General features: G+C 35.2%; 1 protein-coding gene across 1 annotated transcript; it reads right to left on the minus strand.

The window, feature by feature from the left end:
• Positions 1–1,618: 1,618 nt before the first annotated feature.
• On the minus strand, positions 1,619–21,313 carry LOC102583425 (bifunctional aspartokinase/homoserine dehydrogenase, chloroplastic-like). The gene is made up of 18 exons (XM_006353532.2): positions 21,099–21,313; positions 17,549–17,622; positions 17,086–17,460; positions 16,646–16,734; positions 16,232–16,535; positions 16,053–16,105; positions 15,749–15,963; positions 15,585–15,672; positions 15,394–15,507; positions 14,052–14,150; positions 13,651–13,845; positions 11,694–11,776; positions 10,751–10,976; positions 10,382–10,527; positions 10,092–10,227; positions 9,497–9,580; positions 9,323–9,415; positions 1,619–2,102 (listed from the first exon to the last, which is right to left on the minus strand). Exons 1-18 carry the CDS (start codon positions 21,233–21,235, stop codon positions 1,857–1,859), a joined length of 2,757 nt encoding a protein of 918 aa, XP_006353594.1. The 5' UTR covers positions 21,236–21,313; the 3' UTR covers positions 1,619–1,856.
• Between the last annotated feature and the right edge of the window lie 4,397 nt (positions 21,314–25,710).

Below are 25,710 nucleotides of genomic sequence, written 5' to 3' on the forward strand. Positions count from 1 at the left end.
GAGGTTAGATAGACCAGAGAATATAAAGAGCTTGATCGACCCATTAAGTTGAGGTGATTTGTGTTCAGGAGTGATGCCCGGACGAACAATTCGCTTGGTTACGAAACATGATGAAATATAAATGCTCGTCAGTTAATCTATTTATCCCCGCTCAACGATGTAATTAGATAGCTAATTGGGGTAAGCGATTAGAGGTGTGAACCCGACTCATACAATTAACCCTGTAAATCAGTAACTTGACGACTAAAATTAGTTCTAAGCCAATAATATGATACATGAGATTCATTGCATGCTGCAGCCCTGGAATTGTCTTTTACTTGCTTGAAACATCATCTTAAAGGCGTTCACATTTAGTTACGTTTATTTAGTTCATAATTAGTAGTAGTTAACAATCATCACTATCTCTGAAACGGTTACTTCTATTTTATTTGTGGAGTTAAGTGTTGGCTATAAGTTAATCATAAGTCCCTTGGGAATGATAACTTGTTTCTTTAAGAATCTATATTACTTGAGCGACCACATACACTTGCGTGTATATTGGGGAGTAACATTCAGCCTCCGGCTATCGGTGTCTTCTTGCTTGACAATGGACAGTATGGTCATATATGAATACCAAAGATGTCATTAAAAAACTAGTCAGGCAAAGCTATCAATACGAATATTCCTCTGTTGGAATCCGCAAATTCATACCAATAACGGTCCTTGTTTTCTTTCCCTATTAGCAATTTGTCAGAGACATAGTTTCTTCTAATTCAAATTCGTTGAAGGGTTCCACCAACATGATGAGTATCAAGTCTGCAACGTCGAACTAAAGTGTCCTTCTATAATGACCACAACCGTCTAGAGGATTGCAGCAAGCGAGTTCGTCGATGACAATGAATTCATCAAATATGATATAGTGGCAGTTTCACAATGCTGAAATCCAAGCGCCATAAACTCAGTCACTCATGGTTGAAGATAAAGATTGCAAGCTTATTTGTTTTTATTTAATTAAATATGGGGGAAATGGATCCATTTCGCTTATATGTGCTGAAATTGCCACCTCTAACTAGTAGATAATAGGGTGATTCTCATATGCGAAACATGACTTACACTAGGACACGAAAAAATACATAAAATAATTTAATGATAATTTCTTTGTTAGATTCTCATATTATATAATAAATATGGCAACTGACAAGTATCAATGGACAAAAACACCAACAGGAAAAAGATATTATCTTTTGCTTCAAATGAAAGGTAATTTATAGTTGCGTTTTTAGAAAAGTTCACTGTGTTCTTCCTTGATATGCTCTGATGATTGTCTGGTGATAGTTGTTCAGTGTTATGTCCATTTGCGTTTGAACAGTGATCATTAATATACCTTGCTGTCTGGTCCTAGTGACATTTCTTCCATTATACTCCCTAAAACTTCTTAAATCTATTACATTCAAACGTGATTTTTCTTATTGTTCATTTGATAATGACTGGAACATAGAAAAACTGGGTGTCTGGTGAATGCAAGTAGGGAGGGGGTAGCAAATACCCCAACATCTTTAGACTCTTTATCTGTTGTGGAGAAAACTCTTCATTGAATTTGGAAAGCCGTATGTGAGATAATTAAAGGAAACAAAATCACCTTCTACACTGAAAATAACATTTATTGCATCGAAAAACATCACCAATCCACTTCACTAACAAAGAAGTACCCCTACAAGATATGTGCATCTCGGCCAAAGTACAGCTTAAGCTGAAACTGCAACACCATTCATGTGAAACATTACAGAGGCAGAAGAATAACTGATGGTTACTCAGAAAGGCAGAATAAAATTTGATGGTACTCAGAAAGGCAGAATAAGTGGATCGCAGTAAATGAATTATGATGGAGCGCCAAGATATGATGCAAGCCGCAAGATGTCACAGAATACTCCACCGGCTGTCACTTCAGCCCCAGCACCAGGACCACGCACTATTAGAGGTTGCTTCGCATATCTTTCAGTTGTAAATGCAATTATGTTATCTGATCCAGAGAGTTGTGCAAATGGATGCTCTTTGCTGTATCTTTGCAGCTCAACAGTCCCTTTTCCATTGACAATATCCACGACTCCAACATATCTCAAAACCTACATAACACATCATTTTTTCATATAAAAATAGCACATACAGGAAAGCAGATCATATAATACATGCAAAGTGACCTACTCCAACAAATGGCAACAATTTTGAGACGGAAAACATTTTGTCATGCATGTGCAGATGTGCTGCTTCTGAAATAGATTGAACCACACAAAGATGATGCTTGTGACCTAAACAACCATTACATTAAGAGATAAACAATTTCTAAGATCTCCAGGCATCTTCCAGCAAAACTTATCTCACTCAGTTTTTGCCTCAAAAAATTGAATGAAATCAGTAGAACAGCTCTACATTCTATGAATAATCTGGTAATTCTTTGATTGAAATGCAAAATGAATCAGCTATGCAATAATTGTTAATGAGTGAAATACACAAACATTTCACGCTTCTCTTTCCAACTGTTTTCTATCTTATTAAATGTTGTTTTACTCCCTCTATCCTAAATTTAACTTTCACGTTCAACATAGTACATATATTAAAATGGCATGGGAAAAGGTCTATTTGCCAAAGTTAGAAAATCATCGTCAGCTTCAGCATTTTCAAGAGCATAGATAAGAAGTTTGAATGTGAATTGTCAAATGTGTCCCATGTAAAGTTTCTTTAGTTATGTAATGTGTGGGAAAACTTCTCGTTCTAGGAAAATACTTTACTTGATTGAAATGGTCATTTGCTCAGGGCTCAAAATAGGATGAAGGTGTCAACTGATGATGAGAAGACTGACAGGTCCTATGCATTGGTGATTTGGGTATATGTCAAGCTTCAACCCTATAGACAATTCTCGAGAAAATGACCAAAATGGTCCTTAATGTATGAGCAATGCTTTATTTTGATCCTTAATATATTTCACTGGATTGAAATGATCATTAATATATAACAAAGGTGTTCATTTTGATCTTTAATACATTTCACTTGATTGAAATGGTATTCAATGTATGACAAAGGTGTTCATTTTGGTCCTTCATATATTTCACTTTATTAAAATGGTCCTTAATGTATAGCAAAAAGTGTTCATTTTGGTCATTTACCTAAACCTAACAGATTAATCAAAAAAGTGTTAAATTTAATGGTGGACCCCACGTGGGTATTAGGTCAGTGGAAAAATATTTTAGAAAAGAGAAAATAGTAAATTTTGTTGGAGAAAGTAGAGAGAATGGCGTTAGATTTTATAAAGTTCGTTCTTTGTGAATTTTGTTAGCCGGGTCCATAATTAAATTTAACACTTCTTTTTTTCATAAATCTATTAGGTTTAGGGTAAACAACCAAAATGAACACCTTTTGTTATACATTAAGTACTATTTCATTCAAGTGAAATATATTAAGTACCAAAATAAACACCTTTGTTATATATTAAGGACCATTTCAATCAAAAAATGAAATATGTTAATGACCAAAATAAAGCATTACTCATACATTAAGGACCATTTTGGTCATTTTCTCGAGAATTGTCAGTAGGGTTGAAAAACTTGACATATACCCAATCACCAATGCATAGGACTTGTCAGTCCTCTTCTTATCAGCCTGCAACTTCATCCTATTCTTAGCCCTGAGTAAATGACACTTCAAGGCTCTCAAAGTGGCCTCTCTAGCCTGTAAACTTCTGTCAACAGTCTCCAAGTTGGAATCAGAAGGCATGTAGAGAAGCAATGGGGTGGTTTGTGGCCATACACTACTTCACAAGGAGTCATCTGTGTAGAGGAGTGGTAGGTGGCGTTGTACCACCATCTGCTAATGGTAACCACTGTGGCCATTCCTTGGGTTTCTCAAATGTCATGCAGATGAGGTAACACTCGAGACCCCTGTTGACAACTTCAGTCTGTCCATCGGTGGCGTTGGAAGTCAGCAATGTGACCTTCTGTAGCTTAGACAATTCCTTCCAGAACTTGCTAATAAAGATCACATCCCTGTCAGATGCAATGGACTTTGCATTACCATGTAGTCTGAAGACAGTGTCCATAAACACCTGAGCCACATCTAAGGAAGAACAAGGGTGCTTGAGGATCATGAAGTGTGCAGCCTTACTGAGTTAATCCACTACTACAAAAATCACATCCTTGTCTGCAGCTTTAGGTAGCCCCTCTATAAAATCAATGGAGACATCCTGCCATACTATATCAGGGATGGGAAGAAGTTGGAGTAGGCCAGGTGAAGGAAGCAACATTCTCATGTTTACACCTCTGGTACACCCTCACACTCCCTAACAAAAACATAAACATCCTGCTTCATTTTCTTCCCATAAAACTCCTGCTTGAGCCTCTTCAAGGTGGCAGAAATACCTAAATGACTCCCTATTGAGCTCCCATGGTAGAAAGCAATAAGTTGCTTTCTAATGTTAGGATTGTGGCCAACCATAATCTTACCCTTTCTACTAAGTATGCCCCCTTGAAATTTATAGTAAGCCTTGTGAGTAGTCCCTGCATTAATTGCTTGCAGTAGCTTTTGGAAGTGAGGGTCTTGACTCCAAGTCAGCTTGACCTCATCAAGTATTTCAACATGCACACTAGATATGCTAAGCAACTGAGGTGGCTCCTCCTTTTATGGAGAAGGCATCAGCCGCAATGTTGTCTTTCCCTTTTTTATAAGCAATGTCATAGTCATGGCCAAGCAATTTCAATTTTCACCAACCATTTCTGTTGGCTAGGTGTTATTATCCTCTACTACGATAGGAATTTAAGGTTGTAATGGTCTGTTTTGATAATAAAGCGTCTCCCCAACAAATAAGGTTCCACTTCTGTACTGCAGTAACTAATGCCAACAACTCCCTTTCATAGATTGACAGGGCTTGGTTTTACAGGAAGTATTACCAAAGATAGGATCTGACCACAATCCAATCATGCTATCTTGTGGAGAGTTCAACTTCAAGAAAAATACTTCAAATTTGAAAGTTGGTGGCTGAGGGTAGAAGGGTTCAAAGAAAAGGTAAGCCCTTGGTGGGGAGCTTTTGTTGTTAAGGGGAGGCCTCACTATATTTTAGCTGATAAACTAAAGATGCTAAAAGAAAAGTTAGAAGAGTAGAATAGAAATAACAGGGGCAATTGGAAACAAAGAAAGGATGACATTTTAAACCAGCTAGCAGCCTTGGAGGCAATCCAAGAACAAAGAGCTCTCACTGATGATGAGGCATTGCAAAAATCAAACCTGGCTATAGAGTTTGAAGTTGCAAGAAATGAGGAGATAGCTTGGAGACAAAGATCAAGAATACAATGGTTGAAACAGGGAGACAAAAATACAAAATACTTCCATAGGATAGCTACAGCTCACAAAAGGGTAAACACCATAGATAAATTGAAGGTGGATGGTATGGAGGTCAGGTGACAAGAAGAGATCAAAGAAGCTATTCAAAATTACTACAAGAATTTGTATAAGGGACAGAAGAGTGGAGGCAAGAATTAGTGTTATATGAAGCTACAACGATATCTGGAGAAGAACAGGAGAAGCTACAAAGACAATTTGAAGAGGATGCAATCTTAGAAGGCATTAAATTGTGTGCTATGGAGAAGGCACCAAGGCCGGATGGATTCCCTATGTCCTTTTTTCAGGCTTTTTGGGAACTTATGAAGGAGGGCATCCTGAAGACACTCCAATACTTTTATGAATATCATAAGTTCGAGAAAAGCTTCAATGCAACATTCATAGCCTTGATCCCAAAGAAGGTTGGAGCTTCAAAGTTGAAAGATTTTAGACCTAGTCTCATAGGTGGAATATATAAAATAGTGGCAAAGATACTGGCTGAAAGACTCAAGAAGGTGGTTAACAATTTAGTTAACAAGCATCAGATAGCATTTATAAAAGGAAGACAGATCACGGATGCAGCCCTAATTGCTAGTGAGTGTGTGGACTCAAGACTTGAAGGGGCAGAAGCAGGTGTCATGTGTAAGATAGACATAGAAAAAGCTTATGATCATGTCAACTAGAGATTCTTGTTGAATACTCTCAAACAAATGGGCTTTGGTGAGAAATGGTTGAAAGGGATTGACTTTTGCATTAAAACTGTCAAGTTCTCTGTTTTGGTGAATGGTGAACCTGTAGGTTTTTTTGGTTCTGAAAGTGGTCTTAAACAAGGTGACCCTCTGTCTCCTTTCCTGTTTATACTTTATACTAGCAATGGAGGGATTTGATAGCATGATGAGGATAGTATTACATAATAGATGGATTAAGGGGTTTGAGATACGAAATAGCAAAGGGGAAATAATGGAGGTATGTCACCTACAGTATGCAGATGAGACACAGTGCTCTTTTGTGAGCCAAAGGTTGAACAAATAGGTTACATCAGAATGATTTTTGACTATTTTTTAAGCTTCTTCTGGCTTGAAAGTTAACTAGGTTTGCCCTCTTGATCCAACACTGCTCCAATGTCATCTCCTGAGGCATCAGTCTCTACCACAAACTCTTTAGTGACATCAGGAAGAGCAAGGATGAGGGCTGATGTAATGGCCAATTTCAGTTGTTCAAAACCATGAGTGGCAGTTTCAGACAAAGTGAAACTTCTATTCTTTAGCAAGTCAGTGAGGGGTCTAGCAATGCTCCCATAGCCCTGGACAAACCTTCTACTACCCAGTGAGGCCAAGGAAGCCCCTTAAAGCTTTAATGGTTGTTGGTTGTGGCTGACTGAGACAGCACTAACCTTCTGGCCATCCATAGCAACACCATGCACTGAAATTATGTGTCCCAAGTAATTAACTTGAGTTAACCCAAAAGCACACTTGCTTTTTTTGACGAATAGTTTGTTGGCTCTCAGTGTCCTGAAAACCTCTTCCAAGTGCAACAAATGATCCCTCCAGCTAGAACTGTATATTAACATGTCATTAAAAAATACCAGGATGAATTTTCCTGAGATAAGGAAAGAAAACCTGGTTCATCAAGCAATAATAGTAGAAAGAGTATTGGTTAAGCCAAATGACATGACCAAAAACTCATAATGTCCATGGTGTGTTGTGAATGCATTCTTGAGATTATCTTCCTCAACCATCCTAATCTTGATGGTAGCCAGACCTCAAGTCCAGCTTTGAAAAGTATTCAACACCATGCAGTTCATCCAGTAGCTCCTCTATCACAGGAATTGGGGATTTATCCTTCACTGTGCTTTTGTTCAACTCCTTGTTGTCTACACACATCCTCCGTGTACCATTCTTCTTTTTTACCATCACAATTGGAGAGGAATAGGGGTTGATACCATTCCTTATAACTCTGATTCAAGCAGTTCCTCGACCATCTTTTCAATCTCATCCTTCTGAATCACAGGATGCATATTGGCCTAATATTGATTGGTGAAATACCCACCTTCAGTGTAATCTTGTGGTCATGCTATCTAGAGGGTGGTAGGTCAGTAGGCCCTTTGAAAAGGTCCTCATTCTTATCTAACACCATTTGTAAGTTTTCAAGGGTTGCAGGGTCTTCTACCTTCCCTTCCATAAATCAGAATCAAGAGGCTAGCATCTATCTATGGGACTCTCTTTCAATACTCCCACAGAGATCATTCATAATGCAGCAGGTTTGGCCAACAACTTGTCCATTTGGCCTTGCTGGATTGGTTTAGCAGTAGGAGGTCGGAAACCTCTGAGACACCTTCTGAACCATGAGAGTGAACTCCATTTTTAGCTGCCTAAAATTCCATACAATGTCCCCAGTGTAATCAAACACTGTATGCCCAGCACCATTTTACAACCTCCAATAGGTAAAACCAGCATATCAGACTCAAACACCACATCTTGCATTTTCCAAGTTAACCCTTTACACACATTGTTGTTGACTTTGTTCCCATCTGCTACAGACATTAAAAGGGTTAATGGTTGTCAAGCAACACCCAACCTATGACCAACAGTGAATTTTTCATCACAATTGAAACACAATCCCTTTGCTCTCCTTTCCTCCATTTCAGTAGGACTCAAAAATTTTGGTCTGTAAGGATTCCTTTGGTGAGTAACTGGCCTTGGGGAGGGTTGGTTTTGGTTATGAGATGGCTGGTGGTAGGTTAGGAAAATGCTGGATTTCAGTAATTTGATCTAGGTTGTGAGGGGTTGGAAAGGGGTAAGTATTTTTTTTGTAAGGCTAGGGTTTGTTCTTGGATTCTGGTTAAGCTAATATCCCTCTGTAGGGACCTAGGAGCAAACATCTTCACAATAAACCAATTTCAAGCTTCAATCCCCTAATGAAACAGCTCACGACACAGTCATCTGTCAATTCTACTCTAGTTAACAGTTCATCAAATGTATCAACATAATCTTGTACAGTTGATACCTGTCGAAGGTCTTTGAAATCCCCCATAGGGTCATCAAACAGCTCTGTCCCAAACCTGGAGTGTACAAGCATTTCACATATTGTCCCCGAACTTGGCCATTCCCTAGTAAGTCGATTCTTCATCTAGGTTTGATGCCACAACAATGCTTTCCCCTCCAATCTACAAGAAGCCAATTTGACTCGAGAAGTTGTTGGTGTCTCATCCACTTCAAAGAACTGGTCACATTTGTATAGCCAGTCTCGCAACCCACAACCATCAAATTTGGGAAATTCTACTTGATAATTCCGTGTGGCTACCTGATATTCCTCCCCTCTCATTACTTCAGTCCTTCTGCTCCATTTTCCTTCACATGAGGCAATTCTCCATTTCCCCCTCGTTAATTTCTGGTTCAGCAGGTCAACCTGTTGACATAGAAGCGATCATTTTCTTTATCTCATCCATGGCCTGCGTGACCTTGAAAATCTACTATTCTGACCAATTCTGTCACAGATCCCACCATCCATGTAGCCCTTCTCATCTCTTGCATTCTAGTACTGTGATCACCCATTCCACCAATCTAAGGCGATGGCTCCGACACCAATGATACGATCTCAAAGAAATAAGAAGAAATTGTGATATTCTTAAGAACAACTTCACAGTACCTAAACAAATACCCAAATAGAAGAAGTAGCAACTCCCTGATTACCGATTAATTCACCAAAAGATGATTACAAAAGGCAAATGAGCCCAGCTTATAACCAATTGAAATAGCAAGGAATGAGAATTGGCGGGACAAGTAGTTATAACTAACTAATTGAATCCATCACATGCCTCTCACATGTGTTGTAACAGAATTCTGAGCTAACTTCTCCTAATTACAATCTAATTGGAAAATCAGATAGAAAAGGTGCATAATACAAGATGACCATCACAGAACAAAGTATCTGTAACATTCAAGCTCATTTCTATAAAATTTAAGTCCAGAGTACTCACTTCCTCAGAGTCTTCAGCCTCTTGCCTCTGCGCAGCCAACTGTTGATCAGATTGTGGCAACTGCTGCATAAATTCCTCGGGAGATGCACTAGACTGGAAAAACAGCCAAAAATTACTTCATGGAAAAAAACAACTATCTAACTAATGCTGCACATGATTAAACGAAGAACTCACCCTTAATGGTTCAGGCACAAGGCTCTGAACGGGGATATCTGAAAGCTCTAGCTGTAACCCACTTTCCCTAGCAAGAATTATCACCTTGAAAAGGGAAGCCATTATATAAGAAAATATAGAAGTAGTCGATGTGGAATCAGGACTTATTTTAATATCTTATGTTTTGGATGACAAGAAAAATCTGCACAAGTAACAACATCAGCTGGAATGATATATGGACAGAAATAACTTGATCAGCATGGTATTTGCAACACAAAGTCATGACTTAGAATTTCATTATACAGCGACCATCTTTAAGGATAAAATCAGAGTATTATACTCTGGGTATGTAGTAAACCCAAGATGTCATTTTCTGCAGAATGCTAATCACGGACATAGTGGGAAAATGGAAATCAAGGAATCAGTTTATTTTAGGCTACCAAGGGTATATCGGAAACAGACTCTCTACCCCACAAAGGTAGGGATAAAAATCTGAGTACATCCTACCCTCCCCAGATCTCACTTGTGGTATTACACGGGGTATATTGTTGTTGTAGTAGTTTATTTTAGGGTATAAATGAAATGAAATAAAATACTTGAAACCATCACCAAATACCTTTCTGGCAACATCTGTTCCAGATAGGTCATCCCTTGGATCTGGTTCAGTATAACCTGCCTCCTTTGCCTCCTTCACAACTTGGCTGAACGCCCTTGAGCCCGTAAAGTTATTGAATATGTAACTCAAAGTTCCACTGCAAAAACAAGAGAAATGAACTGAATACGAGGAAACCAAACTAACAAATTTTATTTCCCATAGTGCATGAGGTAGTGAAGCATGAGTCACCTTATCAGTAACAATTAAATATTTAGAAATTTGCAACAAGTGCAAATCACAATGATACCAACCTAAAAATGCCCTCAATCCGCAAGATCTTGTCCCCAGTTTCAAGAAGTCCACGTAAGGTACTAATGATTGGTAGACCAGCTCCAACAGTAGCTTCATAGAAGTAATGAGTGTATGATTGTCGCTGTAGAGCTCTCAGCTTCAAGTACTGGAAGCAATTTATGGAAATGCAATAACAGGTATGAGAAGATCCAGTCTCAACTATTTCATAATTTTCAGTAAAAGAGAGAAATACAACACTTTCAAAAATCATCATCTTTTCCCCTCTATGATTGAGTGGAAAGAAGGTGAAAGCAGAAATACTATCGGAAAATGGTGAAAAATTGAGGTTCTATTTCCAGAAAGCCGGCAATACGAAAGTACTTAGTTACCTGGTCTAGCGGTCCTGAATTAGCCTTTTTATTCGGGGTGACAACATGTATTCCTCTATGCAACCAGCCAAAGTAATGGCTTGCGACATCAGAGTCTGCAGTGCAGTCCACCATTACAGTGTTTGGGATAAAATGATTGCCACGTACATGGTGAACAAACTTATTCATGTCGGCCATTTCTCCTTTTACACTTAGCAGCTCTCTCCATCTTGACAAGTCAATACCCCTGTCAACATTGACAAGAATGCCTTAGCATCATACTCCTAAAGAGCATTTAATATTATCAATAGACCATATGTACAGCAGTTATAACCAGCCAGCCAAGCATTTGAAGTTCCATCAGAAACTAAGTTTGTATTTTCTTTGTTAATAGTTCTTCAACAAACTCCCTCATATTTAACACCAAATCAATTATTTTAGAAGTGTTTCTAACTAAATAAAACATTCAAACTTTTTTTTTTCTTGTTCTTTTTAAAAAGCCATTCATACTTTTTTTCTTATTCCTTTTTCCTAGTGAAAGGATAAGATGGAAGGAGATTTACAAGGCTATATTTCTCCCCTTTGATTGACTACAAATTACATTATTATCTTACTGAAACAATACAAATTTCAAAATTTGACTTCCGTTATTCAGCAAGCAAGACTTACAAACTGTCATGCAAAACCAAATCATAATAAAACTTCTCTTGGAGGATTAACTGCAGATAAGTAGATGTAATACTTTTAATTAACCATTACGTCATCAAATTCAAACAACAGAACGACTTAGTTCTATTTAGTTCACCAATCAGGTTGCTACTTGCAGCATGCTTAAATGTGCTGCTCTTTCATCTTTAAATCATTAAGTGTTGTTTCCCAACGTCGAAGCTGGGCCTAAGGCCATATTAGAAGCATAACATACATCAGTGAGCATGTAAAAGAACATATGACTTTCAAGACTTACGACTCGCTCAGTAGCATTGTCCTCGTTCCAGTTATACCCATCACACGTAAGTCAATGTTGAATTTCTCCTTTAAGACAGCTGTCTGCCAAAGAAAGAAAACTGTGAAGAGCTTTTAACCAAATTTCCTAGAAAACTTACCACAAATTACAGAAGAAATTAACCGGTTAATTAGTACTCTAGTTTTGTATTCCTCAAGAACCTGAGTGTTGCATTCACAGCACTGATGCACAAAAATGCACAATCAATTTAACCCAATATAATTCTAAGCTACTGGGAGAAAGACGAGGTGTTAGAACTTGAACAGATATGCAGGCTTGCAGATATATCCTCAGTATTCAACTAGTCGGAGGATAATGAAAGGTGTTCCTATGCATGCCATATTGTCTTCCACAAAAGTTCTAACCTTTGAAACAAGTCATATACAATATTCTGATAGTGTCCTCAATAAATGTCAAACAACATTCCAACGGGAAAAAAAAAATACTATGATGGCTCCATTGCTTTATATGTTTAATTGTTCTTTTTTTTGTCTGCAATTCAGCAATCCTGCCGAAAAACTAAGCTTTGGAAACAAAAGGTGCAAGTGACATCAAACACAAAAAAATACACTGGTTCAGGTCCACTTCCAGACATACTAACAACCACAGCAAGTGGACCAGATCACTAGAATATTCCTTACTGGAACTGTAGCATTGCAGAGAGAGACCCTTCAGAAAAAGAAGAAAAAATTAAGCAATAAGCAGGAAAACATGTATAGTAGGCATGTAAAATTGGCCTTCATATCCTGATATGTGTTTCTTTCTACTTATGCTAGTTCTTATGTGTTTTACTCGCTTCTCTTGTTTCCTACTTATTTCTTTTCCAGGATTAAACAAGGGGGAAAAGATAAAACAAACAATAACAATTTGTTGACCACGGCTTAAGTCTAGCAAGATGGTTTATGAAAAGATATTATTAATTTAAAAATGAGGGCCGACGTGAACATAACCTGTTTAAAATATTGTTCCTCAAACAGAAGAACAACATTTGAAACAACCTTACAAGCAAACGACCTTATCACACAGAAGCTAACATAGACAAAGTTTAGAATAAAGTCTTGACTCTCTTCAAGTCTGACTTGTTAGCTGATGTTGTGTAGTGTTAAAAAATTGAAACAGTTAACCACATCTTCCAGCACATGTAGAAATGAGAAGAAGTAAACTACTCCAAGAAGAAAGTTTTTAAGAAGCAAAATGACCTGCAGCTTGGAAATGCTGAAAGTCTAAACTAGATTAGATCTTTAGAAATTTAATGGATAGGGAAAAGGGAACAACTTTATATATACAGAAAGTTAATAAAGCAATAAATATAGCAAACATCACTCAAGTCACTAAAATTATGAATAAAAATCAGCATAGTAAATGTTTGTAAACCACTAGCAACAAAAGGAAACTCCATGGCACAAAAAGGGAGGAGAGGAAAAGAGTGATCAAAGAACAAGGAGACTCTAAACGAAACATGATCAGAAATTAATAGCCAACATCAATCAAAGGAAATCATGTCAAAATTGAAATTTAAAACAAAGTTGCAAAAGGAATGTAAAATTTCAGTTGCAGTAGGTTAGAAATCATTCTATTGTATCGTTTTAAGTGCTAATCAAATTTGAAAGAAACATCTATTGTTCAGAGCTTTTTACAAGGGTAATGAATAGATAGAAATGTGAAATTGGACTTGGCCTTCCACTGATGATGATTATGGGCTATGTTCCTAAGATCAGCCTTCAAAATTCTGAAGAGACTCAAAATATTACTGAGGGGGCATGGAGGGAAAATCAAACTATATTCTAGAAACAGTCATGGATATTAATATTATAAAAGAAACAATAACCAGAGATTAAAAAATAACTACTTAATTTCAATTGGAGATGTCAGAGCAAAATAGGAAAGATCAAATTAACAAAAGGTTGAATTGACAAACCTGATCCTTTAATTGGTCAAGCAATGTGCCTCCAATCAATCCAGGTCCAACAATGCCCACAGCAATTATTGTTCTTGACAAATAAAATTTTGAGTGCACAGCACGTAAGGCTCTTACACAATCTTCTCGCTTAACAACTACGGTAATGTTGTACTCTGTGCAACCTTGAGCTATAGCACGGATGTTGATATTAGCCTGCACTAAAATGCTACTTTTTGAAGACTGACATTCAGAAAAATTACCAGGATCAAATATGATTACATTATTCATATTGTAGTGGTTGCATTGTATAAATTCCCTTGGCATTTTGTTTGTGCTATTGTTGTTTTCACGAGATACAGCCACATACATAGTCACATAGAGAAAAAAAAATTATATATAAGGGTAGAAAATTGTCAAACCTTTGCAAGTGCAGTGAAAAATGTAGCACTAACTCCAGGAGTGCTAGCCATTCTCTGACCAACAGCTGCCAAAATGCTACAGTTCGGAATTACTGCAATCTGAGAAGAATTTAAAGTAATATCAGGTTGTTTAAAAAGTACCCTTAATCAGGTAGCTATAGTATTATAATATTGCAACTTGTGAAGCGACTAAAAGAAGTGGAAATGATAACTTGATAGAATCTGAAGTCAGAAAAAAAAACCCCAAAAACACCAACACACTTTGCTACAGTAGAAAAAAACAAGTGAATCACACTGTTTCAAAGCTGAATCCAAAGGTCAAAGAAACCCTACACATTGAAACCATAAATTGCAAAATCTGGAAAATTGAGAAAAGAGTGGTTCAAGTCCTTTTTGATCTATAATCAGTGCTTTGAATAGTGGGAATTTGTTTAGCAGCAGCATTATAGGTAAAATTAGTTTCTTTAATGTCTGGTTTGTAAAATATTTTTAAATCAGAGTAGCTCTGCAGTGTAACTATACTTGTGAATTGGGATGCCCGTAATCAGTTTAATCAGCCCAGACAAAATATAGATGTTTCAGGCTTATCCTACTCTCCTCTCATTTCTGCGGTGTTAAGCCTCCATATCCATAATTTCTTAGCTTGTTTCCAATTGGTTGGCCAGTTTTATTATCCTCCCTAGAGAAGAAAGACGCCTCAAGTAAGACTGAGTTAGTGCTTATAACACTGTTGATCAGGGGCATCTAAAAGCTGTTGTTTCAGGTTTTCCTCTTTTCTGTTTGCATCTACTAGACCTAGATTTTGACAGCCTTAACAATTTTTAGGCTATCTTGAGCTGATCTTTAAATTATTCAAGTTAGTGAAACCCAGAACCCAATGCCACAAATATCCAATCTGCCTATCATTCATCATAACTTGTCCAATATGTTGTACCCTGCTCAATCCAATTATGACAATACTCTTCCTCTTTCTGATCAAAGCAAGGCTCTCAGTGTTGCACAATGCATATCTAGCAACCACGTGAGAACAGGATTATATTCTTCAAGAGAAGACCTATTGAAGCTCTGTCACACATCATCTTTACTGTGAATTCTCTTTTTTCATCTAACTGGTCTTGTACAACATCTAAATGAACAAGTTAAAAGATAAAAAGAGAAGGGGACCTTTATCACGTAACAGGGCTCAAATTAAAACCTTAACCAGGATATGGAAGGTGCAGTTGATGCAAAATGCATTTACTAAAGATGGTGCCAAGAACTGAACGCCCCGTTTTTCATTTTCTATTACAATTGGATTGACAACACTGTTAACTTCTCAAACGCAATCAGGAAAGCATAATACCTGAGAAAGTCGTCCGGCACTCAAAGCCTGACCAAACCTAGACTCCAAAACATCCGCAACGGCTTTCACCTCTTTCTGAGGCACAGCAAAGCACACTGAATGCTCACTGCTAGCCTGCAATATAGCTGCCAATTAAAGTTCTTGTAGTCATAATAGTAATAACTACAACAGGAATCAGTGGATTAATGTACCTGGGATATCATGATTACATTAGCACCAACGTCTTTTACTGCACTAAAAATGGCGCTAGCAGTACCAGGAACACCAGCCATTCCGGTTCTGAAAAAGGGTAATAAGCATCATGTAAAATAAAGAAATCGTACATTGAGTACTCCTGAATCAAGTGCAGCCTTACCCCTCAACATTCACAAGGGCTACATTGTCAATTGTTGCAAATCCTTTGACAAGGGATTCCAATTTTTGTCCATCTTCGTATTCATTTCCAGAAGATCGGCAGATCATTGTTCCAGGTGCAGAAAGGTTGAAGATATTTTTTATAACTATTGGAATGTCGTATTGCATCACTGGAACAATTGTTCGAGGATGTAAGACATTGGCACCGAAATAGGACTGCAGAAAAAATAAGAAATTTTGCTGTTACAAAGGGCCATAAGAGGCCATACTAAATTCAGAAACTGCAGAGAATGTCATGACTTCACCATTTCCCACGCCTCTTGATACGACAATGTCTTCAGTATAACTGCCTCACTAACTGCAAATGAGGCATCATTTAGTTGGAAAACATCCACATCAATGATAAATACATGATGAAATTTTGGCTCATGAAAGTCCAGAGAGGCATCAAGTTGGAAAAGGCATTGAATGAGCAAAGACGAACCTTTTCTAGGATCTGCACTATATACTCCATCAACATCTGTCCAGATTGTAACTTGACGTGCTTTTAAAAGAGCCCCCATTATAGCAGCGGAGAAATCACTACCATCTCTCTTCAAAGTAGTGGGAATATTCTGCGGCGTGGTAGCTATAAAGCCCGTTGCAATGATTGTTTTAGATGGATTGTTGGAGTACCATTTCTCAAGTCTCTCCTCTGACATCAAATAATCTGGATCAACTTGGTTAGAACTTGTCGGGTTCACAACAAGCACTTCCCTTGTGTCCATCCACTTACACTCTACACCATTCTGCAAGTATAAATTTAAAAGGTAGAGCCAAGACGTGGGGTGATTTTAATTTCATAACTAGAAGAACTAACTAGCTATGTAAGATTGGACAAAATCTACAAGAAACCCACCTTTCTGACAGCAGATGACAACAAATGTGCAGACCACAACTCTCCATGCCCTACTACAAAATCGGAAAAAGACTCTGTTGCATGACCAGCTGCAAAACAAGTAAGCTGTAAAGTTAAAAGGGGGGGCAGGTCAATCAAAGGAACTCCAATTAGGAACCAATTCAGTTCTAGCAAAAACAAAAGACTAAAGCAACAACCAGTATGCTAACCAGAGACTGAAGTAAAACCATAATTATTGCACCGCAATATGCTTCCAATTAACCACGTGCAAAGGTACAAGGGAATGGGGATTGGAGTACTCTAAATTATTTTTCTTTTACGTCATCCTTTGTAGAACTACAAATTTGCAATGGTGTTTACTCGGTTTGAGCAAAGAAGCATCAAGAAGCTCCCCCCCACCCCCCAGACATCAGACAAACAAACGGGAAAAACAGGCATACCAATATATATTGCACGGAGCATGGATTTAAGGTTGTTGACGTCATCTTGCAGTTTAGATAAGAAACTAGCTAGGTCGTCTCCGTCAAGTAGATCAACAGCTGTTAATTTATGTTTCTCTCTAACAGCATCAAGTGCTGTTATATACGAGTCATCTCGAGACTGTGCCTTGTAAATCAGATCATACATCATGTCGGTTACTTTTGACATTGCAGATACCACTACCAACTTTCTCTCTGATTGATCAGCAGTTATTAACTCAGCTACATTCCCAATTCTTTCAGGTGTTCCCACACAGGTACCACCAAATTTATGAACAGACCAGCAATCACCCTTCGGGAGCTGAGTATTTTCTAGCGCTCCATCCAACGAGTATTCTGTCACAATATAGGATAAAGGAAGAGGAAATTAGCAACCAGAGAAAATCACACATGGATGACAAGAGCTTTAAGTGTAAAAATAGACCTTTGCTCGTCACAGCAGCACTTATGCTGAACTTTGATGATTTTCCTCTTTCCCATTGTGAACTAAAATCCACTCTGAAATGAAATTATAAAACAAAAGCAAGGAAAGACTTTACCAAAACAGAAACAATGAGATGAAAAGAAGATTCTCAAAGGAAAGGGACAAATCATAGTAGTAAGTGTCCAGGATGCTCATTGGAAGTTTTTCGCAAAATAACAAAATTATAAGGACCTTTTCGCTTAAAGTAGATGTCACAGATGGCGACAAAATATTCTTTTTTTGTTTTTTGGGAAAAGGGTCTGATATACCCCTCAACTTTGTCATTTAGAGCTGATATACCCCTCGTTATGAATGTGGCTCATATATACCCCTACTTATATATAAATGGCTCACATATACCCTTTTCCCCTAACGAAAATGAAAAAAATCAATTTCAGGTTAGTTTTTTATTATTTAAAAAAATAAATATAATTCCATATGAGTATATTTAATCCTCCTCAAACATATATATATTTTTTAACTTTTTTTTGTTTCAATGACTAATTTAGATTTATTATTTTGATGGTCAAATTTATTTATGTTTCACTAATATTCTTGTAAAACTTATTATAGATGACCAAATTTTTTTCTTCAAATACAAAAATTAAATTACAATATAGACAAAAAAAAAATAGTTTTAAATTTTTTCTTTACACTAAGGAATGAAAGAAAAAAATAAAATAAGAATAAGAAACTCAAATAATTATAATAAAAGAAGTCAAAAAATAATCTATGTATGAAAAAGATTAAAATATACCTTGAACTTTGCTAGAAGAATCATATATACCCCTAAATAATTTTTAAGAAAATTAAAAGTCAAAAATATAAATTTAAAACTAACTTTTTCACTTCCGTTAAATGAAGGGTATATGTGAGCTCATTTTGTAACGGTAGGGGTATGTGTGAGCCGTTTGTATAACGGTAAGGGTATATATGAGCCACTTTCATAACGAGGGGCATATCAGCTCCAAATGACAAAGTTGAGGGGTATATCAGGCCCTTTTCCCTTGTTTTTTTAATTCTTTTCTTATTTTGGTTGGTGAGCAGTTGCATATTGAAAACCCCATGTCTCCAAACCCCCTACCCATGAGCCCAAAAGTGGCATTGCCAATTTTGCTCCTTTAATGACTTGAAACCACAATCTTATGCTTTGAGGTGGAGGGCCCTTACCACTATGGTCATACTTTTTTTTTTCTTGAGAATGGTAAGTATACAGCTATGGTCCTTATATTCCTTTTTTCCTTTTGCTCTTTTCTTCTTTTGGGAGGGTACACCTTAAAGTTGAACTGGAAGTTTAGACATGACAAAAACTACTCCATTATTTCTTATGCCTATACAGTTGTTAGCCCAAGGTTTATTTATATATGAGGACCTCTTCAATGTTATGACATACATTAGCAAGACAAACTAAATTTTGAAGAGTCTTACAACAGTCGACGGAAGGGAAGAAGTAGAATGATGTAATTTCAATTTTAATGGATCAGAAATCTCTTCTAAATTAGCAAGAGGAAGATAAAAGGAATTGGACTGCCTCAACCACCCACAGATCGTTGCTTACTGTTTTTTCTGTAATCTTTGGATATCAAACATCAGGCTTATTTAACAAGTTCCCATCTCTTACAAGATCAAGCATGGCTTACATTGCTAGCACACACTCCTCGAATGGATTTTAACTATTCTCTTGACCTTCGCAGAAAATCCTCACTTCTTTGCTAATCAATACCGTAGGGACATCAGTTAGCTGCTTTCTGTTTATGTTATTTCTTTCAGGTGATGACATTGTCCCAGTAAAACCACAAATGTGGCAAATTTTCTACGACCAAACTACTGTATCTGAATGGATAAAAAAAAATTAGGAAGGTAACATTCTACATATCATCAGCACAATAGGTTGTGCTGGCAGTCTTATTTACAGATTTCAAAAGACCAAAATAACCGTTGTAGTTCTTCTTACAAGAAGAATGGAAAAAATCTTTAATGGACATAAAATTGAAACTATACCAGTAGATGTCACTGCTCAGTTATGGAGTTCATTTCTGACTCTCAGACACAAAATGGACTATGCCTAAGCACACTGCAGATCTTCTGAGCTGCTAGATTAGAAGAGGTGGAAGCAAGAGCCAGAAGAGATGATGGAAAATCGTTCCACATTGCATCTGGTGGACTGTGTGGAAAGAGAGAAATAGTATATGTTTTGAAGATAACTCCAATTCCAATCATAAAGTATAATGGAATTGTATTGTGTCTTTCTTTTTTTGGTGTAAAGAAACAGATATAGAGGAATTATAGCTTGTAGATCTGTTAGGCTCTCTGTAAGCAGTTTCTCCCTTATTCTCTTCTTCTGTTCCTCTTTTGAAGGTAGAGGAATACAACATTACCAGTTTCAAAAAAAAATAATACGGAGGTATGTCTACTCTGCTTCCTAAAAGATCCTGAATCCTTGAATTATACATCCTCAAAGTCCTCCACGCCATACCAATTAACTACCCATCAAATCCTCTCATTTTCTCCATGTTTCAACGCACATTCAGTAATCATAAGCATCTATATTAAGGCTAAACTTCCCTATCTTCTGCCACCCTCTATTGTCCTACATCAATTATAGTGCCAAACCAAAGAAACATGTATTATCTGACACAGTGAAATTGATAAAAGTTTGCCCTTAATTAAAACATCAAATTAGAAATGCTTGTATTTGTGAAATATATTTTCACCAAGAAATACTTGCTTTCTTTCTTTTCTTCATGTTTGCCAATATGTGCCAATACATACACACTATTAACAATGATTTTTCTCTTTAAATTGCTCACATGACTCAACATAGATGTATACAAAATATTCATCTAGGATGTGGACCAACAACGAGAAATGTGAAATCTCCAGTGATTTCAAAAACCCTTTCCCTCTCTCCAATATTCTAGCAAGTAACTATCTCTGAAAATTTTGCAAAAGGACATCCATTCCACATTCAGTTTTCATTGCTATGTTACAGCAGTTCAAAGCTTAAATGGAGTAGAATACAAGTAATTCTCTGATGGAGTAATTAGAAGTGTGGACCCACAAAAACAAAGAACAGTAAAACTATGTCAAAGAAAGTTCCCAATCCTCCTCTCACTACTGAATAGAAGACCATAAACCACAAAAGGTATCAGAGTGATGGGATAATTCCAATAGTTTAAAGCAAGTGTTTATCAGCATTACTTTTTAATTTTATTATGCTACCAATAGCATTTTCAGTTTGCTTTTACTAAAGTTGAACAAAGTCGCCCCTTTCTAATGTAACTAATCTGAAGCATTTAACACCACAACGATGTAAACTGTGCATAATCCCATTATCATTTTTTATCTTTCATAAACACTGACATTACTCGCTCATCCCATCCCAAAACTTCAAACTTTACGACCCAAAATATAAAAATAAAAACCGAAATTGTTGACATCTGAATTAGAATACGGGCAACATGCAGAAATAAAGGAAAAAGAAAAATGAAAACAGAGAAACTATAGTTACTTGAGAAAAGGAGAGCGTTGGAGGAGAGAAAATGGGTAGATCTTGTTAATGGTGGAAAGCTTCGTCTTGTTAACCTTGAAATGTTTTGAGGAGAGATGAGATGAATAAGATGGAGAAATAGGAGATGAGAATGCCATTGTTGATTCAGAGTAGGAGAAGAGAAGAGACAAGACAGACAAGGGAAGAGGGGGCTTAAGGTGGGGATGTAGGTTTAATCACTATTTTTCATTACTATATTATACTAGTATACCTGTCCGCACGTTGCACGGATATTTTTAAATTAATAATAATTTATAAAATTTATTATGATAAAAAAAGTTATAATAATACATTATTATATTATTACTATTTATATGATCATATTAACTTAATGATATATGAAATTATATTTAAAAATATTATTTCTATCTAAAATTATCGTCAAATTCTATGTTATATGCAATAATATTCAAATTTTACTGATGAATTCGTATACTCTCTTTTTTCAAGAATTAATTTCTAAACTACTCATTAATTTAAGGCTAAGATTTTCAACTATCATATTATAGTTTGATTTTGTAATGAAACTTAAACAAATTTAAAGCTAAAAGTAGTTTAGTGTTAAAAACGAAGATAAAATGCATATTTAAGTATTCGTAGAAAGAAAATTATTTATTTATCTAGTAAAAACTGTAAGACTTAGTTTTAAAATTTATGCTGAAACTCAAATTAATACCCAAACATCATATGCAAGAAAAAAATTAAGTAATCTTTATATTTTTTCACAGTAAAATCTGTATACATAATTTATTTATTATTTTATCATAAAATCTATTAATATTTTAAATAACCTTTATCTTAGTTTTATAAGTGCAATAAGCAATAATATTTTCTTCACTTTTACTTTTTGTATAAAATTTTGAACTTTACTTTTAATTTTTGAAATTTTCGAACGAACTTTAGTATTTTTGCATCTTCTTAAGTAATGACCTTTATTATTTTTTGTTATCGTTACATATAAAATAAGTGACTAAACAATCAATTTAGTGATATATTCTTAAAGAAAAGACACTCAAACTGTTATCTTTATGATATTTTAAAAGATAGCTTAAAGATAAAAGTTTCTGTAAAAATTAGTCAAATTTTTTTTATTAATATATCAAAATTGTCTATCAAGTACTGAATTATTTTTTTACTTTTTCAATCTTCGGAAAAAACTAACCACCCACATATGCTATTTGTTATTTTAATTAACTTAAAAATATTTCTCATCTCCAATTGAAATAAAAATATTTTTTATCCTTTTATGTTATAGATTAAAAAAAAAGTTATGCACTTTATGTACTATAATAATAATAAATTCTCACAAAAATAAAAGCAAACTACAAATCTAATAACAATAGATTTTATGTTGATAATTTTTTTTGTCTTTTCTTGAAGTGTTTAAAGTTGATTCATGTGTCCTCCCACATATTAAGTGAAAACTAAAGAGCACTCTATTGTAATTGATTCCTAGCATCAATTTATTTTAAAATCTTGTTAATCAAGTAATATTAGAATTTTTAAAGATAATTTTATTTAATAGCTACATCAAATAAAGACATTTATCATTGAAATTCATAAATAATCATTAGTAAATTAGTAATAGTTATTAATTAGACTTTTCATGTACTCTCATTTTTCTTTCATTTTTAGCATATTAATCGCTAGTTGGGGGAAGTTGTAATCATTTCAAAAATTATTTAATATTAAACAAAATACACCCAAACAGATATCTTGATGAAATTTCAAAAAATAGCTTAGAAATAGAAATTTTGGTAGAAGCTAATTCATTTTCTATTGATTTCTTAAAATTGTCTATTAAGTATTGGGTAGTTTCTTTTACCTTTCCAATCTTCAAAAAAAATAATTTATGATATTATAATAACCCAATTTGAAGATGTAATATAATATTATAATAAACCAATTTGAAGATGTAATGAGGATTAATATATTTTAAATGAGCGTGACACTTATCACATTACTATTTGCTAAATATTCACATTATAGAAAGTGTGAAGTTATAACCATCTTCAAATATGTATATTTTAAATCTTCATCTTTTAATTAATTTTATATATATATTATAAATAAATTTTTAAAAAGTCAACATTGCACATACAAAAATGCCATATATATATATAGAAAAAAGTCTGAAATATATCTGAACTTTGGCCGAAATTGCTGTTACGATATCAAACTTTGAAAAGGACCTTTTACCCCCTGCATTATTTAATAGTGTATTTTAAAGGTATATATATGTGCCCACGTGGACATCATAAATATTGCATAATTATAAATAGTAACGTGTCCACGTGGGCACATATATACCTTTAAAATACACTATTAAATAGTTCAGGGGCTAAAAGGTCCTCCATAAAGTTTGATATCGTAACAGCAATTTCGGCCAAAGTTGAAGTATTTTTCAGATAATATATATATATCTATATATAAAAAATAAAAAAAACCGCGCACATATAACTTTTGTTATTTTAATTAACTAAAAAAAATTACCTCATCACCAATTCAAATAACATAATTTTTATCTTTTTATATTATAAGGATAAAAGAAATTATGTAGTTTATGTACTATAATAATATTTATAAGTACTCACAAAAATAATAATTATACTACAAATTTAATGACAATAGTTTTATACCAATACTTTTTGTCATTTCTTGAAAAAATTTCAGTTATTTCATAAGTTGTGCGACATAATAAATAAAAATAAAGAGCACTTGACTAAAATTGATTCATAACATCATTTTATTTGGAAATCCTATGGATAAAGTCATATTAAGAGTTTTAAAGATAATTTGATTCCATAATCACTTCAAATAAATGCATTTATTATTAAAATACATAAATAATTAACACTAATAGCTATTGATCAGACCCAGAGTCGTTATTGGCCATGCTTCACAATAAAGCAGAATAAAGATGATTTAAAAATTTAACATTATTAACACTAAACACATTGTACTTCCTTATTTATTAATACTAGATGGGGGAGGCCCGTGGCAAGCACGGGCCCAATAGTCAAAATATTATGCTTGTAAAAATATTAATATTAATGAATGAAGGGTGATGGATTTTCCAGAAGATGAATAATATCATATATTATATTATATTATAAACTATTAGAAATATTCAGAATATGTACAAGAGACATCAGTATGATGCCGATTTGAACGATCTGCAAATACTAACTAATGTAATACAACCAAAATAATATAGCAGATGTTTCAATTTTGCTATATAAGATTAGCATGTCATTGTTTATCATATGTAGAGGACGCTGGAGTTTGCTTCTTGGTAGCTAATCTACTCCATTCAAAAAACCATAGCATAGGGAGACTGATTCATTCTATTCTCCCTATTAAGCAAAAGTGACAAAATGGAGTGAGGGAGTTCTTGTAATTAGACAATTTGAAGTCTGTCAGAAACTGAAAATATGGCAACACATAGCAAAACAATTCAAATATTAGCCTCCAAACTGGGACATTTTTAGTACAGAAACTGAAAAACAGCAAATGGGAATTTGAGAAAGAACAATACATGGTCAATTAACGGGGGTGGGGGTAGGGGTAGGGGGGAGGGAGAGCTAATGACCCAAAACAGTACGTACAATATCGCAGAAGATCAGTTTAAGCCATCCAGAAAGATAATACAGATAAAAAACCTTCAAATAGAAACTCATTTGCGCTATAAAATAATTTAATATCAAAACTATAGAGAGGGACGACACTGCATTATCCTAAGAGAGCGCGTTAAGCTATCCACAAAGACAACACATATAAACAACCTACAAAAACACTCAGGTTACTCTATAATTATCAAATTACAAAACCACAAGGATTAATGGGTATACAGTATCCTAGATGATCAAGTTAAGCTATCAACAAATACAATGAAAATTCGGAGATTGCTCTAAATAATCAAATTTCAAAATCACATAGATTGACAACATCACATAGATCCCATTAAGATATTTACTAACACCATAAAAAAAATCAAGATTGCTCTAAACTAATCAAATTTCAAAATCAGAAAAAGAATGAAACTACAGTATCTTAGATGATGACGTTAAACAATATAGAAAGAGAATACAGGAAAATAAAAAACTCTCTTCAGAGTTGCATTGGAAGAATTTCTTATGAGTTCACCGAGAAAGTGTTGATAATAAGACTGAGAAACTGATTAACCTCAGCCTGGAAAGCAAACGTCTCTCTGTCAGCCATTTGTTGGTAGATCTAGCTCTTGCAATAGCACCATCAACCCCCTTGCGGCTTCTCCTTCGACCTGTATCAGTAGGTCAGCTCACAGATTGAATAATTTCTTGCTCATTGGATTCAGGGCTTCTTTAGACTGTGAAAATGACAACTCTTCCTGAGACAATATTGAAAGTTGAGGATCAGATGATGAACTGGGGAGTCAAATATTGTTTTTTAGCAAAATAACTTAGCACTAACATGGATAAGAAAGTAACTTTGTCATACACATTTAAGAAAGAGATAAGCTCTCTCTCTCTCTCTCACAGACACACATAAATATATATGCCATCGAACAATATTGGTCATGTTTCAATCTTGC

Source organism: Solanum tuberosum, unplaced genomic scaffold (assembly GCF_000226075.1).
Source record: "Solanum tuberosum cultivar DM 1-3 516 R44 unplaced genomic scaffold, SolTub_3.0 scf00153, whole genome shotgun sequence".
NCBI classification, from domain to species: Eukaryota; Viridiplantae; Streptophyta; class Magnoliopsida; order Solanales; family Solanaceae; genus Solanum; species Solanum tuberosum.

Coding starts and splice junctions, on each gene's coding strand:
- LOC102583425 (XM_006353532.2), bottom strand. CDS start 21,235: ATGGCATTCTCATCTCCTATTTCTCCATCTTATTCATCTCATCTCTCC. Junction 16,106..16,231: donor TAGTGCAGATCCTAGAAAAG/GTTCGTCTTTGC, acceptor CCTCATTTGCAG/TTAGTGAGGCAGTTATACTG. Junction 9,416..9,496: donor TTGTGCCTGAACCATTAAGG/GTGAGTTCTTCG, acceptor CTGTTTTTCCAG/TCTAGTGCATCTCCCGAGGA.